The 18851-nt window shown below is 32.0% G+C and overlaps 1 protein-coding gene across 2 annotated transcripts in view; it reads left to right on the forward strand.

Annotated features, from left to right (window-relative positions):
• LOC143085064 (metabotropic glutamate receptor 3-like) overlaps nt 1–18561 on the forward strand; it is a 65988-nt gene extending 47427 nt beyond the window's left edge. For both annotated transcript variants that reach the window (XM_076261224.1, XM_076261234.1), the window contains exons 3-5: nt 2349–3418; nt 8315–8504; nt 17113–18561. In XM_076261224.1, the coding sequence (XP_076117339.1) occupies nt 2349–3418; nt 8315–8504; nt 17113–17222 (1370 nt within the window). In that variant the 3' untranslated portion in view covers nt 17223–18561. The remainder of the gene's footprint in view (nt 1–2348; nt 3419–8314; nt 8505–17112) is intronic.
• The last annotated feature ends 290 nt before the right edge of the window (nt 18562–18851 follow it).

Below are 18851 nucleotides of genomic sequence, written 5' to 3' on the forward strand. Positions count from 1 at the left end.
GTAACAGGACGGCCATTTTTGTTATGTATGAACGGGAAAAGTACTAAATGCTAGTTCTGTGAAAACATCTAATCAAAATGAGGTTAATAACACCAGCAGAGAGGACCAAAGTATAAATAAAGGCAACAGTAGTATACCGCTGTTCAAAACTCATAAATCTATGGAAAAAAAACAAAATCGGGGTAACAAACTAAAACTGAGGAAAATGCATTAAATAATAGAGGAGAACAACGACACAACATTAAAATGTAACACACACATCAACGGACTAAGCATTAGACAAAATCCGATGAGAATAACCAATATAATATCAAAACCAAATACATGAATTTGGGATAGAAAAGTACCGTGACACGTCTTATAGTAATGTGAATTTACACTCAAATATAGGAGAAAGCAAACGACACAACGGAAACACAACGTAAAAATGTTACACACACAGAAACGAACTATGATATAACAATGGCCATTTTCCAGACTTGGTACAGGACATTTTTAAAGAAAAAAATGGTGGGTTGAACCTGGTTTTGTGGCATGCCAAACCTCGCACTTTGATGGCATTGTTAAATATAACATTAAAATGACAACATAATAATACAGGACTACAATACAAATAAATAGGAGAACGTATTAGGCAAAGAAACACATGAATAATAGATAACAAAAGGCATCAGGTTTAAAATTCATTACGTCAAAAACGCGCCTCGTCCAAACAAGAATTACCAGTGACGCCCAGATATAAAAGTTGGAAAGCCAAAAAAAGGGGGTGGGGTACAAAGTTGTACAGCTCTGAGGATCAAAAGTTGAAAAAGGTTGTGCCAAATACAGCTAGGGTTTTCTGCTTGTGATAAGAACATCCTTATTATATAGAACAATTTATTCTATTGCAAACAGTAAATTTTATCAAATGAATATAAAAGATTTACATGATAAAACTGACGTCTTAACTAATTACAGAAAACAAAACCCAAATACATAATACATTGAAGACCAACACAGAAAATAGACACGCCCGACTCACAAACCAGGCCTGAACGCAAAAAGTAAACAATGACGTCACATACGAACGAAATGGTGAAAAGGCACAATATTACGTCATGCAGACATTTGAATTTCTGAAACAGCACAAACATCATAAGTAACAAATACAAATTATTAAGCCTAAATAAAATCTGCTAGAACCGAATACTTCACCTCATCAATAAAACAGCAACGATGACCAGCTATTTATCTTATAAATTACTAAGAGAAAAGACCATTTGCCTCAACTCATTATTAAGAACAGCAGAGGGCTACAATGCAAAACATCACGAATAAACGGATCAGAGATGAAAAACACAACCACATGATTTAAATTAAAAAACAGACAGGTCCCAATACATAACCGAATGAATAAAAGATTAAGAGGGTCTTTTTCCAATGAAAAGAATAGCAGACAGGACCAAATAAATAACAGAAAGGATACAAAAGCATGAGATGATCAGATACATGATCTCATACATATAAACAGCAGAGGAGACGAAACATAACCGAATGCATATTTGATCAGACAGGATCATACGTAAAAAATGTTTCACATTAATGCTTGTAAAAAATGTTTCACATTGATGCTTCATAAGACCCTGACAAAAAACATGTTTTCATACGCAATAAAATAGGGTTATTGCATGCATATTACCTCATAAAGCATTATATTGAACTTATATACACATCTATGTGGGACAATATTTACCAATAATACTCATGATGTATAACCATATATATCTTTTTAGTATTTCTTTTATTGTTTATATTGTCATTGAAACAGAAAATATTGTTAGACATACGTTTATTAGATTATAACACGGGAAGTTTATCAGTCATTGCGTTCATTTCGTTTCCTAAATCTATAATCTCTCACATTATACTCTCTGTCGCGAATTGACATACAATATAGAAGCAGGATAATTTAAGCCAAAAACGCTCGTCACCTTGCAATTGGAAGTAGGACATGAACATCCCTGTGTGACCTCTATCCTACATATTATTTAGTTTTGCTCCTACGTGTATATATATATATTTCTGAGTGAGACATCTCGTTAATGGTTGCTTCGCCAGTATCTAATATATATTTTTTTTATTTATTTAAACATTGTATGTTTATAATAGAACTTTACCTTTGATAGTTTCTGTTTAATTTATTCACTCATTGTTTTGACCCACGGAACTAAATTGCGATAACGTATTGGAAAGACATAAGTTGAAGACTGTATGTTGACTTCGAGATGTCGTTTGGTTGGGGTCTCGTTGACGGTCGTATTACTCACATCTTTTATGTATTTATGCATTTTCTTTATATATATTTACAGATAAATACGGCGCACTGGTAAAATTTAACGAGAAAGGTGATGCTTTAGGAAGATACAATATCATGAATTATCAACTTAATCGAAGTACACGGTTATATGAGTACGTTGCAGTTGGAAACTGGTCCACTTCTTTGGAGCTTGATACAGAGAAGATCGTCTGGGCTGGCGGAACAAAAGATATCCCATCTTCAAGATGCAGTAGGCCATGTGAATTCGACGAATATAAGCATGTTGGAAAAAACGGAAACGCAAATCAGTGTTGTTGGATGTGTATTAAGTGTAAAGAATATCAATATTTAAAAGACGAGTTTACTTGTGAGGAGTGTGGCTACGGTGAATGGCCGGATTTGGATAAAAAGGGTTGTCATTCTCTTGCTGAGAAATACATGCAATGGAATACAATTTACGCTATAATCCCCATCGTTTTAGCATGTGTAGGGCTATTTTCAACATGTACGGTTATAGTCACGTTTTTCAATTTTAGAGACACGCCCATTGTGATGGCGTCGGGACGTGAACTTAGTTATATGTTGTTGTCAGGGTGTATTTTGTGTTATTTAATAACATTCGTGCTGATAGCCAAGCCTTCCACCTTTATATGTGGAATTCAAAGATTCGGTGTTGGTTTTGGGTTTTCTGTGATGTATTCCTCGCTACTGACGAAAACAAACCGAATTTCTAGAATTTTTGATAGTGCTAGACGGTCTGCACGGCGACCGCCATTTATAAGTCCAAAATCACAAATTGTGATAGCTAGTATTCTCATATTTATACAAGTATTATTCACTGCTATCTGGTTAGTATTAGAAAGACCAGGAACCAGATTGTATACTCCAAATGAGCGAAGGGACGAGGTTATCCTGAAGTGTAGGACAGACGATATATCATTCCTCATGTCATTAGTGTACAACATGCTACTCATTATCATATGTACATATTTTGCAATTAAAACGAGAAAAATTCCGGAGAATTTCAACGAATCCAAGTTCATCGGATTTGCCATGTACACTACATGTATAATTTGGTTAGCATTCATTCCGATATATTTTGGAACTTTAAATTCATTCCAGGTAAGATTTTCATGTTTAAGTTTGACGATTTTTTCTTTAATATTGCTGCAACAAACAAAGTTGTTTTGGAAACAGAACATCAAGGAAAAGTAAAATCACAAAAATACCGAACGTCGAGGAAATTTCAAATTGGAAATTCCCTAATCAAATTGCAAAATCAAAAGCTCAAACAAATCAAACAAATCAAACGAATGGATAACAACTGTCATATTCCTGACTTAGAACTGGGCTGAAAAGATATAAAAAAATATAACCTTTATCTATATGAATACAAAGCGATGTGAAATAATTGCAACGATCCGGCAGAAACCAAATGGCGAGAGTATAAATAAATAAACTTTTAAGTATTATACGACAACAATAAGCAGAATACCATATCATATAATAAAATTTAAAGATTTTTACATATTTAAATTTGAGTTTGAAAACATCAAGGAAATATTCAAACGTTCAAGTGCGCTTAAATGAAAGAAGCAATAAATGTAGACCAATTATAACTCTGGTCGTGGTACTATATACACACGGGCATCTTCAGCAAGGCTGTAAACCAAAAATCATCTTATTCCATCCTTTAACTAACGTCATGCCCCTTGTCAACATATAACTTCCATCATGATCACAATATTGCAAGAACATTCGACCAGGATATGTATAACACTACATTTCTCCTGTTTTGTCCATACATTGGTTACATGTAGTTCTTTCCAGACTGTATACAACTATGGACCTCTTATAATGTATTTATTTGCATTGATTATGTGCATTTTCGACCAGGTTGATTACAATGGATTTCCCCTCTTATGTTTAAACATTGTGTTCAACCTCTTGTGACTAGCTTTTATTCAACTTGGGAACTCCTGCTATGTTCTTTCAATGGATGATTGCACTATATGCTGTTTACAACAGTTGTACACATGCTGTGTTCTTTCACTGGTCGCATGTAAAACTGGTCACTATCGTGATATATGGACTGCCTACAGGACATTGGTATTGACTATGACAGCGATAAGGAATATCCAATAAGTGATGTCATTGTCGCTATCGCAGTCAATACCACTGTTGTGTTCAAGCTCTTTTGACTAGCCTGTATCTAACTTGGGAACTCCTGCTATGTTCTTTCAATGGATGATTGCATTGTATGCTGTTAACAACAGTTGTACACATGCTGTGTTCTTTCACTGGTCGCATGTAAAACTGGTCACTATCGTGATATATGGACTGCCTAAAGGACATTGGTATTGACTATATATATGAAAGCGGTAAGGAATATCCAATAAGTGATGTCATTGTCGTTATTGCAGTCAATACCACTGTCATACAAGCAGCCAATGTATCACAATAATGACTTGTTTAAACAGTCTGGGCAAATATGCACTTACTTAAGAATACAGAATGTCATGTGATCTCTTGTTATCCAATAAGAGAAATAGTTATCAAAAGTACCAGGATTATAATTTAGTACGCCAGACGCGCGTTTCGTCTACATAAGACTCATCAGTGACGCTGATATCAAAATAGTTACAAAGCCAAACAATACAAAGTTGAAGAGCATAGAGGATCCAAAATTTCAAAAAGTTGTGCCAAATACGGCTAAGGTAATCTATTCCTGGGACAACCGATATGAAATACTGTAAACAAACTTATGGTCGCGGATACTTTATTTCGCATTAAGCCCTTTTTAGCCCTTTTTGTGGCGATTTAATTTTGCGATTCTTAAATTTACTTGATGAAGTAAAGTAATATCTACTTGCGAATCGAGAAAATTAGTTGGTTCACAGTAATGTTCTTTCAATGGTTGTACGCATTTTTGGCCAGTTAATTAACAACTGGATTATATCCTGTGAAGGTTTTCCTCTGGATTATATTCTGTGAAGGCCTTTCTCTGGTTTAATGCACTTTTAGCCATGCTACATTCAACTGAATAGCGGATGTGTTCTTCCTCTTTTACTGGTTGCACTCACGTTCAACAAGGCCGTGCTCAACTTCGTTAGCCTCGTTGCACACACTTTATTACTAGGTTACTGCTGATATTTCATTTATTGCTAGTACAAAACCGACAAAACAATGGGGTAATTCCTGTTAGTTTTCTACCCCATACACATGTATTATTATTCTGAGTGCATTTCAATAGATAATTTCTGTCATGTTATCATGACTTTGTAATAATAGACTGAATGAAACTTTACCCAGAGATCGCAAAAAAGAAATCGCTCTTAAAATATGTCAGAAAAAGGCTGCTTGGGTTTGTTTAAACAACATTCTTGCATTATTTCCATATAGATTATACTTATATATTTTTCCGACGTACCTCACCTCAACTATGTTTTAGAAACAGCTTGATAAAAGAGCTACTAACCTATGGGTTCCTATGAGTGACTTTTAGAGCTAATTTCCTAATTCAATCTTAATAAGAAAGTGTAGCAAGCATTGATACAAACAAAACAAGCAAGCCAACAAAAGTCTCATTTTACAAGCATTCGAAAATTAGCTCTAAAAGTTTTATCATAGTCACTTTGACTGGCATGCAAGTGGGTACCTGTTTAATAGATAGCAAATAATTTGTTCTTTTCATTTTAATCACTTTTTGTTATAGCCTATTGATAACTACTGATGGTAATATTATTTTTTATGACAAGCTTTAAGTTATTTTGTTTATTCTAAACTATTGCCTGTTATCTTAAAGATTCGTCACTAGCTAATGCAATTTCCTTTTTAATTCCCTCATTTTCGTTTGATTACAAAAGCGATAGAAATATGCAGCATTTCAAAAATAAATCATATAATTTTCAATAACAATTTTAATGTGGGAAATTACTTTTAGCAAAATCATTACATATAACTGAATCTACTGTCATTTATCACGTTGGCCTCTTACTCATTGATATATATGTGTCATAACCTTGGACTAAATACTTACTTGCATGTTCACAATTTTGTTAGAACTTACACCTGCGTCGATATTTACCGATACATATAGTCATATTACATTTCTTATTTCCTGTCTTATACCGCACCATGTTTCTTTGAATGATAGATCGAAGTATCGATATTTTAGTCCAAATAGAATATTCCAGATATTGCGTTTTTGCAAAGGGAACGTTTCTAAAATATTGTTTAATACTTACTTTCAACTATTGGTATTTACAATATAAATAAAATCAATTGTATAGTTATAAACGGTTCTCCAAAATAAACTTATTGTGACCTATGATAGCTTACTAAACAGTATGGGATTTGCTCATTATTGAAGTTTGAGCAGTTACTTATAGTTGCGAACATCTACGCGTCATTTGTTCTCTGGTAGTTTTTGTCTCATAGACAATCATTATTCCAAATCTCCTTCGTTTATATATTTTGTTAACAACGCAGAACGTCTAAATATTTCTGTATTAGTATGACTTTTCAATGTGTTTTCATTATTTCTATCAAGCGACGGATCATTCTGTAACAAGTATTTATTTATCCTTCATCAATAAAATCTGCAGTACCAATGATGATAAAGGGACTAAATTATTTTCTAATCTTTTCCATCTGCTACAAGCAGTTATTCCTTGTATGGACCATTTTGTTATCAGAACAATTTCATGCCTGGATCAACACGGAAGATCTTATCGATCCCTGACTTGACATAAGATTATATCATCTTATAAATCTACATTTTTACTGACAGCCTGTTCCGTTTAATTTCTTATTAAATAGCACCCTACTAAATAGAAAAGTTTAATTCTGATTGGGTCAGGTCAAAACAATAAGTTCACATTTATAAAAGAAGCCGATATCGATATTTGTTAGTAATTGATTGTCTTATTATTGAAGTTTGCTCAGTGTTCCCAAGAGAATTAAATGATCTTCCAAATAAATGTCTTAGTTTTTATCGAGGTTAACTAAATTTGTCCATCAACTGTTAAAAAGGAAAATAAATTTGAGAAATTGAAATAGTTGTATATTAATCACGTTTGATTCTTAAAACGGAAGTTTTGTAACACTAAACATTGATGGTAATAAAACAGAGTTAGACGGAGCTGACAGATTAGCTATAACCATGTTACCAAAGACACTAAATTTATTATAACCTTATTTGATTAATTCATTTAATTTATACAAGTCTGTGATGAAACCTTTAATATTAGATCAGCTTGGCAAATTATGCCAACCTAGTAGACAGTTCTTGGACTAGTTTCTTTAATACAAGAAAATCCCAGTATCTTTATTGATATTGTTAGATAGATAAAAGAAACTAATTAGAAAGAGAAATAGTACGTTGCTGTTTATCGGTAATTGATTACGGGCATGATAAGACTGGTATTTTTATTGTTTTAATCAGTATTCTACATTGACATAATACGGCAGTTATATGCCTCGGTACTCTTAAAACTAATATAGGAATCTGAGTTTATAAAGTTAAAAACATCTGGTATGATTGCCAGTGAGACAACATTCTGCAAGAGATCAAATAACGTAGAAGTTAGCAAGTTTGGGTCCTAATACTGTATCTTCAACAATGAGCAAAATTCAAACCGTCTAGAAGGCTATAAAAGGCCCAGATATAACGAATTTAAAACAATTTAAACAAGTAAACGTAATTGCCTGATTTATGCACAAAACAATAAAAAAATATATATAATATACATCGTCAAACGACCTCCATTAAATTACAGGACCCTACATTAGGAGTAGAACATGCAGAATAAGGAGGTATAAAATTTGTTTGCATGCGCCCAAACATCTACTAACCTGAAACAGTGGTAGAACATCACATTAAAGGACAATATTATAATAATCAAATCGATTCAGAGCAAAAAATACTAACAGAAATATGAAGAAAATGTAAAGTGCTCTTGATTTTGTATAAAAATAGTGAAAGCCATATTAAATTTGTTTGTTTTCTCTTCACAGATCCAGATAACAACATTAAGTGTGTCAATTAGTCTGAGCGCAACAGTCATTCTAGTGTGTTTGTTTACGCCAAAAATGTACATTATAGTCTTCCATCCTGCCAAAAATGTTCGAAAACTAACTATGAATTCAACTAGTACAAAGAAACCACAGTTAACTAGTAGTTCTGTATTGAACAGTAACAATTACGGTTAGTATTATATATTTTAACATTCAAATTTAATTTTTATAATTTCACGAATTTGATAAATTCTAAAACTAAAACAACGACCAATTTGTAAATATTACAGAAAGAATTCGTATTTATAACAGAGAAGCTGAAATAGGTTATGACATAGAAGGTGCAATTTAAACAAAACGGTTCCGATAAACTAATTAGGCAGCTTCATCTGAGTTTGCATTGTTTCATTTACATCATACTTTAGTGTCACTTTTTTAATACAGAAGGTACATTCAATGATTAATTACTTGAACATACAAAAACTAACAAACAAACATCAAACAGTTGCTTGTTATATTCGAGTTTTAACTCAAAACATGTTCTTGGATTAATTTGCACTTCTCATATAAGTGCAAATTGGAACCTCACTTTTTTAGTCGTAGAATCATCAAAGTTGGCAATAATGTACCTCTGGGGATAAATAACACAATACAAAAAAATTTGGTCTAGCTCGCCTGTTCCGGCAACTGGAGTAAAGACAGTGACAAAATCCTGTAGGATATTTTTTTCTCTCATGGGATTTTTAAAAATTCTACAGGATTTTGAGAAATCCTATAGGATAAAGTCATAATCCCATAGGATATTTTTTATATCCTACAGAATAAAAGATATCCTTTAGGATATATTATCTCCCTTAAGATTAAATAAATCCCTTAGGAAAAATAAATGTATTTCCTACATAATATTTGTTATCCTATAGGATATTTGTTATTAAAAGGATCCCATGGGATTAAAAATTTCTATAGGATTAATTAATATCCTAAGGGATGTTATTACAGAAAAAAAGAGGGATAAAAAAATATCCGAAGGGTTATGCATGTTATAGGTATATGCATTCGATAGAAATTTTAATTTTTTATTTTGTATATTTTGATTTGAAAAAAATCAATTCAATATTTGAGAAGCTATTTAAGAGATTTTATATGCACGCGGCGACATTTTGGATTTGCAAGACCAATGATCATATTCACTACCAATTAGATTAGGTCCTTTGATATAAATGATTAGGTGTGATTAGGGCTAGGGTGGTAATAAACACATAAAAATAATGAAGATATTGGTTTTGCCAAAACGTTAAAAAAAAAACGTTTGTGTTATATTTCAATTTTGTAATAGATTAATCATGTATATCTATTCTGTAGTCATTTTATAAAATTTACTGTTTGCAAAACTATGTATTATTCTTGATAATAATGATGGTTTTGTCCCAGGCGGATAACCCTGGCCTCATAACTTTTTGGAACTTTTGGTCATCGGCGATCTTCAACTTTGTAGTTGTTATGGTTTTCAAACTTTTTACATTTGATCATAGTTTTGTGTGGACGTAGCGCGCGTCTGGCATATAAAAATATTTTTTAACCTGTTACCTTTTGACGGCTTTTATTCGTTTGTTTCTCTGTCCTATATTTTCTCCCATTCATCTGTTTATTTCTTGTAACCCTGTCTTGTAATGCTGTCATTTTAATGTTATAATTAACACTGCCATTAAAGCGGGAGGTTTGGCATGCCACAAAACCAGCTTCAACCGACCATTTTTTCATAAAATGCCCTGTACCAAGTCAGGAAAGTGGCCATTGTTACATTATAGTTCGTTTCTCTGTGTGTTACATTTCGGTGTTGTGTCTCTGTTGTGTCGTAGTTCTCTTACATTTGATAAATTTCCCTCAGTTTTAGTTTGTAACCCGGATTTGTTTTTTCTCTATCGATTTATGAATTTTGAACAGCGGTATACTACTGTTGCCTTTATTGTAATAGTTGAAGCCATTTTAGAAATCTTCAAACAGTCAGAAAATTTTTCTCTCAATTTATTTCATTATCCTGTGGGATTTTTAAATATCCTAAGGAGGTTGGCACTGTTTTTACTCCAGTCGCCGAACCAGGCAAGCCACAAAAAAAATTTGGTATTGTGTTACCTATCCCCAGAGGTACATTATTGTCAAAATTGATGATTCTTCTATTAAAAAATGTGTGGTTCCAATTTGCTCTTATGAGAAGTGCAAATTAATCCAAGAACATGTTTCAAGTATATAATTATCTGGAAATTAAATATTCTATGCGATTTATCATTTTTTAATATGTAGCTGCTGCTATGTATTTGACTTATAAAATTGTGGTCTCAAGGTCGACATGTGAATATTTATCAAAGGTACCAGGATTATATTTTAATACACCAGACGCATGTTTCGTCTACATAAGACTCATCAGTGACGTTCAGATCAAAATATTTATAAAGTCAAACAAGTACAAAGTTCAAGAGCATTGATGACCCAAAATTCCAAAAAGTTGTACCAAATACGGCTAATGTTATGTATGCCTGGGATAAGAAAATCCTTACTATTCGAAACATTCATAGTTTTGTAAACAGGAAATTTATAAAAATGGCCATATAATTGATATTCATGTCAACACTGAAGTGCTGACTACTGGGCTGGTGATTTCCCCGGGGACGAAACGTCCACCAGAAGTGGCATCCACCCAGTGTGGAAAATAGATATCAAAAGTACCAGGCTTATATTTTTATACGTGGTCAGACGCTTGTTTTCTAATTTTTAAATAATCAAGACATGAACTCTATCTGTTGATTAAAATACATTGATGGTTTTTTTAATATGAGCGCAAAAACCTTAAATGCGAAAGCATCAGTTATTACTAACAAATTAAATAGAAAGATAATGCAACATTTAAGATTTACTCAGTGATAACTCAAGAATTCGTCTGAACTTCGTGGCTACTAGTCGTAATTACACGAGTGTATTCAATCTGATGTTAAGTGGGTTTGCATGAGTACTATATGTACATTCCTATACGTTAAATACAATTTTAACTCGTAAGGAAGAAAGAACAAATTATCTAATGATTTGTCTGCAGTTATTTTTTCCCAGAACTATTAATTATTGCAAATATGTTCTGTCGGAAGCTATCTGTTATGTTAGTTGACACGTCTCATTGATTAATAAAGAGAAATGATATAATTGACTTCTGAGAAGAATTATACTTTATACAAATTTATTGTCTAATATTGTAATACAATAAATACAATCTAATGAAGTGTTTATTGTCGATGATTGATTTGCTCTAACGTCCGTCTCCATTGTTATCTAAAATTATTATTCATCAATATTTCCTTACTTGGAATTAATTAGTCTTTGGAAGTCCGATGGTAGTATGTATTTGCGTGGGATCGTGGCTCACTGCTATACAGCCGACCCGAGGCAAAGAATATGGCACGGTCTCATACTTACAGTGGTGCAGTTGATAGGGTTATAAATGATGTCCTCTTGTCATACTTAATATGCTGGAACCCTTCCGTCTTCTTCCTTGGCTGGCAGCAGCTCCTTTATTACTCAATATGAACCCTAAATGTAAATAGGTAAAATATTCTGCAATTTGCCTAATGTCTTAATAATTCGAATCCTTGATTATTTTTATATATAATTATTATGATGTTCTTTACCTAAAGAATAGATTAAGTCATCAATGTTTGGCAAAGCCTTAGGGTTTGTTGGTCCTCAATGCTCTTCGAATTCATACTTTTTTTGCCTTTATATGTTGTTTTATTCGAGCTATTTGTAAACGAAAATGGTGATTGCCGCCCAAAATTATACGCCTGTTATCTACGAGAAGTGTATCATCAAAGGATTAAAGCTACACTTTAATGTTTATTTCTATCTTAAACAAAAGAATCATACAGGCTTTTCTATGAATTTGCATAATTTTGGAATACAATAGAATCCGAATTTCAATCATACTAACTCTAAGATAACCGTGTTCAACTTGCTTGTTTTTTGTTTACAAAACATCTTTTCGCAAATATGTCATGCAATTTAGGAAGGTAGCACTTAACAATAAATTCAAAAGATAAGCTCGGCAAAGTGAGCAGGTGGAACAAAAGCTGCAAACTGGTATATTTGAAATGCAAAAATACAATCTGCAATCCTTAATATGTATCTATTAAGGCGGCAGTAGTTTAACGATATTTAAATTTCGTATACGAGGACAATCAATGTAACAAACAACAACTAAGGGAATCGCATAACTCTAAATGAAGCAAGACTTGTTTGCCGACAGGGTGAGTGTATAATGCAATGGACGCCAAATTCACATTCGGTCGAAAAGTCACAATTGGTAATATTACAGATCAGTCGACTATATTGGAAACTAGAAATTTTCTTTTCATTTTCAATTTAATGATTAAAACATTTAGACACTTTTAGCACCAAGACTATTTTAATCCAGATTAGTTTACGGTTAGTGTTTTGTTCAGCTTGTTGTCAATTGAATTTTGAAAGAAACTCCAAAAACAGTTAAAATTCTAAATTCTAAGTAGATAAAACGCATATTAAATTATCTTTAGGAAAATATCCTTTGGAAGCTGCATGTTATCTCAGCTGTAATTTTGCATGTAAAGCACCAATTAGAATTAAAGTTAGGTGTAATGAATCAATTGTATCTTTTAGAATTGAAAATTAAGCATTAGATTTCGAAAGACATGGTCGATGACGTCATTTTAAAGTACTTTCTTTTATAAATCAACATTCATGGAGTTGAATTAGCGTTTGTAGATGAACCTGTAGTATATGTTGGTGATTAATAGAGTTAAACATCAGTCCTGTTGGGCATTCAATTTTCATTAGGACAGAATAAAGGATTATGTATTAATCACTTATATTACATTACGCGTAGTGTTGTCACAGTGGGGAGTGATACACTCAGCGTATTCGTTCTGTTTAATAGCTAATTATAGAATTAATTCAATGTGTTTTTAAGTCTTCGATTTTGAAAAGTACATCGCTTCAAGTTTCTGTAGTTTTATTCCTTGAAACACAGAAATCTATCACCGTTAATTGTTTTTTCTGTAACCTGAACGTTTAAATATTTGGTTTTCTGGAATTGCAGAAATCAATAGATGAGAATGCATGGCATTTAGGAGCAGTAAATATAATTAAACATAATGAAAACGTTTTAATTGATATGGATAATTAATATTTTAGATAAGTGATAAAACCTCACATGTTATATTCGTACATGTACAAATCAATCGTACTTCGTGATGGTTTGGTGTTCCATCTTGAAGTGCATATTGATACAGTCTAGTAATCTATTTTAATTTCACCCACAACTTGTCGAATTTCTGGAGCAATTAAGAGTTTGATTTGCACATATTTTTATTCATGAAATATACATGATACATAAATAACAAAATAAATTAATTAACAGGATTTGGCGGCAAGTTATAAAAGTTTTTACACAGAGCATCTCCTGTAATTAAGCTTGGGCGCTTGCTGTTTTTTGTTAACAATCATTGCATATTAGTTAACCTTTACATTGTCTTGCCTTGTTTTGGCTGTCCTTTGATTGTCTTTTTTGGCTGATACATGTAGCTCTTCATCTTTTTTATAAGTTTTTGATTTTCAAATATGTTTTACTCGAACATCACGGAAGAGACATTGATTGTAGAAATGTGCATCTGATGTAAAATAAAAACCAATGGTACCGTTTAATTATGTAACTACCGAAAACAAATGTATATGCATATACCCTTATCTCCTTATATTTACATATGGCAATTTTTTTTTTTATCACATGTGTTTGTGGGAGTCAAATATATTAATTTCGTCTTTTTCTTCTTTCTTTGTCCCAGCATATGTTCCTTCGTTTTTCGGTGGCAGCATATTTCCAGAAGACAGTGAACCTAAATTTAAAGAAATAATTGCGAAAATACAGCTTTTATTGATATTCTCGACAGCCATATAGACAAAATGTACATGTGTTTTTGGACATGACAAAAACCAATATAACCAATTGTTGGTGTATGATTTGTATGCTGGATAACTTATATATAATTTCGTACTTTTTGTGTCCTTATAACATTAAAAGAAATCAAAATTAAAATTCCAAGACATTAAGCAGAGACAACTGTTACAGTGATAATTATCATGAACTCAAATCTTAAGTTTCTAATAAATATACTAGAAATAAATCAAGACCATTCCTCAGAGACCATAAATAATTGAAACAGCATCTGATAAACCTTCTAAGTTTATCTCATATCTTAGCTATGAGTCAGGCATCTATTTATCATCTAAATATATTAAACATTTTTTATAGGTTTATAGATATTTGAGAATTTGAAACACAATTTCGTCCATTTTTTATGAAATCGGGAAAATAGCTAATTTCCTAAATCTTATATTTAGATTTAAACATGGCATAGTTTATCGTCAAATGTATCAAATGGTATGAAATTTCTGACCAATCTATATTTCGTTTTATAGACAGTTTTAATATAATGCGTTTTAGACCTCTGAGTTTAATGCTCTAATGTGTTGCCCGATAATCCCTATACAATTAGTAAAAAAAAAGAAAAACATGCCCTGGGAATTTTATTCAAGTATAAACGTTATATTCTTTGGAAAGTACAACAAATTTCACTATGAAAACGTGATGGTCACCAGAAAACTCTTTTCGTTGACATTTTTCTTCTTAAAGAGATAGAAATATTATCTTAAGTGGTAAAATAATGCTAAGGTTCTTGAAACCGCGGTTGTTGTTTGTTGCGATTGTCCTGGCTATTGCTAAAATGAATCTATTATATGTTCAGACGAACAGCGCACATTATTACCTCCGCTTCATTGAGAACAGGAATAACGAGAAAGAGATAATGACAACATTAGACGAGTGTCTATACTAAGGATTAAGCTGTAGATAACATTAATTGACTTGTTTTCGTTTTATTCCCATTCTTTAAAAAAATGAATAAATATAAGCCTTTTACAATGATACATTTTACTGTCGTACAACAGAAAATTATCGTCTTAACTTCCTTGATAAACAGAATCTACATTTTTTTCTAGACCAATATAGAGTAATTAGTTCTAATAGCCGATATGATCGTAAAAGAAGCTGTGAATAAAATGTGTTCTTCTTCATATAAAATGGCAATAAAATGATATTTTCCACTTATTAGAATTTACATAAAATGTTTAAAATGTTATCACTTCCTCTGATACGACAGGTTTATGACTTTATAATATCATAATTACGGTTATTTGCAATCATTTTCTATTAATCTGTTTCATATTAAGGTCATATTTAAGTTTCATCATTTCTTTTTTCTACTGTTGAAAGGCACGAAATACTTCTTTTATTGTGGAAGGATAATTTATTTTCGATACAACTTTTATTAAAGGAACAAAAAGACAAATTAAGATTTCAAACATATAAAATTAAGCATGTAGTTTGATAAAATGTTAGAAATAATAAGTTATCGCAAAATTATCACTTGTTAATAATAAGTGGATAGGTGGACTGCAAGGGTCAAAATAAGTTCATTTTATTCTTGAATCAAATGTATTTCTTTTCATGAAAGGATAATCTGACTTTGACGGTTTCAAGTATCAGTAGTCTTGCTACATAAACCTTCATAATGTTCTGTCTTTGTTTCAATTTCACCCCTGTGGGGTTCGTGTTGTTTATTCTTTAGTTTTCTATGTTGTGTCGTGTTTGCCGTTGTTTGTTTGTCTTTTTCATTTTTGGCCATGGCGTTGTCAGTTGTTTTAGATTTATGAGTTTGGCTGTCCCTTTGGTATCTTTCGTCCCTCTTCTGTAACAATTTTACTGGTAGTTGTTATCTAATATTTCGTTTCTATGTATGTTGCATTGACGTTTGTTTTTGTTGCACTTCAGTGACACGTTATTCTACTGTTTTCCTCTTATAGTTGTTGTGTTTCACTTCGGTTTTAGTTTGTAACCCAGATTTGTTTTCTCTCAATCATTTTTTTACTTTAAACAACGGTGTACTACTGTTGCCTTTATTTACTGCTATAAGTAAGACATAAGCAGTGAGGGTTGTGTAGTTCCCTAATAAAGATACAAACGGTGTGAGTGAATACATAATGTGATGCAAAGTAAACCATCTCCTAGAAGAAGAAAAAACTAATATTATGTTTCCAGTAATTTTTCATTCCCTACCAGAACTTCTAAGGTCATATGAACTTGATCAATTCGAATTTATACATTGGACGAATTGAAGTATAATTCATTTCAATATCATTTTTTTTAAGTCTGTAAATGCAAATATGATTAAACGAGGAGAGAGAAAACATTTTACTGTTAAGATACTATTCTAGATGATTGGGTTTTTAGAAGAAAACAATTAACCATAATTTTCATCGGAATCTATAATTAAAAAATTATTTCAAAATCTTGAAATAAAACAGAATCTGCCTACCCTGCCATAGCACCTATTACTACTCTCGGTTTTTTGTTTAGTTCGTGTAGCTCAATTTTGTATATTGCGATATTTAGACTATATGTCTTCTCGTCGTTTTTCATTCTCTCCGATGGCATTGTCAGATTATTTTCGACTTATGAGTTTGAATATCCCTTTGGTATCTTTCGTCTCTCTTTTATGTAATATTATAGTTAAATTTCTCACAGCAATAGCTTTTTACACGTCTGTGATAGATTGATACAGATCTATTTGATTTTTACTTGAAGTGTAGCACTTGTGCAATTATCCGCATCTGCCACATAGTTAAAATACATGAAATAATTAATAAATATTGAATATTTACAGATGGTGGTGGTGCTGGGGAACGTATAAAGTTAAGTGTAAATTATGATGAAAGATTTGGTGTGACTACAACAGAGAAGGAAGGAGAAACAGAAAATCTTGATATGTTATAGTAGCAGGATGTGGACATTTCTAACATGACAAATAAGTGAAGGACACTAAACAAAAATGTTTTATTGAAAACAAGGACTGAAAACCTTGTAGGAAATCAGAATAACACTAATGCTAGGTCAATTGGTCTTTGGAAGAAAGTTTTCTCACCGATAATTTAAATTAAATAAAAATGAATTATTGTAAAGATTTGTTACTCAAATTGATCAATATGTCATTTCTGTACTAGTAACCATGTATTTTGGTACTATAATGTTGAAATATCTCGATTGCGCGAATAAACAAAACAAAACGCAGTATAAAGTTTAATTTATCTCTTTCCGTTTTAGGGAGACAAGTAGACCGACATCAAACTCATTTTTTTCTCGAGATTACAAAACAAAAAAGAGCAAATGTTTAACATATTATTCTAAATTGTTGTTTTTAAAGCTTTTGCTTCGCACGACTCAGTTTTGTCCAATACCATCAATGCCCAATGCCTTTTTAATTCCCCTCGTTACCAATTGTTAAGAAGTGACAACTTTAGCATTATGTCTGCATGATGTGTTTAAACTGTTTTTTTATTATTGAAAAAGGAGTTTGCCAAAAATTGGCGCAGCGACTTATCTTGATGTGGGTTTATAAAACGACAGGATACTGAAATTTCTTAATTTCACATATTAATATCTTTGGTACTAGGATTATTTTGTTTTGTCATCTGAATAAAATGAGAATGGGAATACATTTTATTTAGTTGAAAAAACACGTCTAACTTCTTCACTGTTGTATGTTATTTTGAAGTTCTCTCATTACTCATTTATGCATATAGAGATTGGTTCAATAGAAATATGAAAGGTAAACCTCAAGGACAATTAATCTTTGATCGAAAAGCGTTAAACAACTGTATTAAATATGCTTTAATTAAAGATAACTATGTCCCCAACATCGGTAAAACATGGCACATATTTATTTTTGATCTCGATGCATCTGTCATTCATAACTCTTTTATTTAAATTTGTGAAGCGATATTATATATTCAAGTTATTTTGTTTCGTTATCTTCATTCCACGATGTTGCAACATTTGATCTGTTAAATTTCAAATAATCAGTTATATTTTTTAACGATAATAATAAACCTTTTTATCTGTTAATATGATCATTTTATAAAGTCATTATAAATGATAGATTTTTCAATTGTAAACTAATTAATTTTGTATATATCATATATATCCGGCTTTTTTTTACAATAAAATATGAACTTCATTTTACACATATACATATTCATTGATCATGGTCGTGTCAAAACATTTTACAATTCTCAAGGGGTGGCTAATTAGGGAACTGCGTAGCTTAAGCCTCGGTCACACCCGAATAAAACGGACGTGTAACGGATGCATAATGGACACACACCGGATATGCAACGTACGAGAAACGGACACGTACCAGACAGAACGGATGTCCAACGTACATCCAACGGACAAGTACCGCATAAAACGGACACCTAACGGAAGCGTACCGGATAAAACGGATGAACAAGATATACGGAAATATCAAAGGCGACAATGATAATACATGTAAATCGCATATATATTCAAAATGTTTCTGTGTAACTGGTTTTGGTTTATTCTTCAAAATTCCGCCAAAGGGCAGTG

This window comes from Mytilus galloprovincialis, chromosome 1 (assembly GCF_965363235.1).
Source record: "Mytilus galloprovincialis chromosome 1, xbMytGall1.hap1.1, whole genome shotgun sequence".
In the NCBI taxonomy this organism is placed as follows: domain Eukaryota; kingdom Metazoa; phylum Mollusca; class Bivalvia; order Mytilida; family Mytilidae; genus Mytilus; species Mytilus galloprovincialis.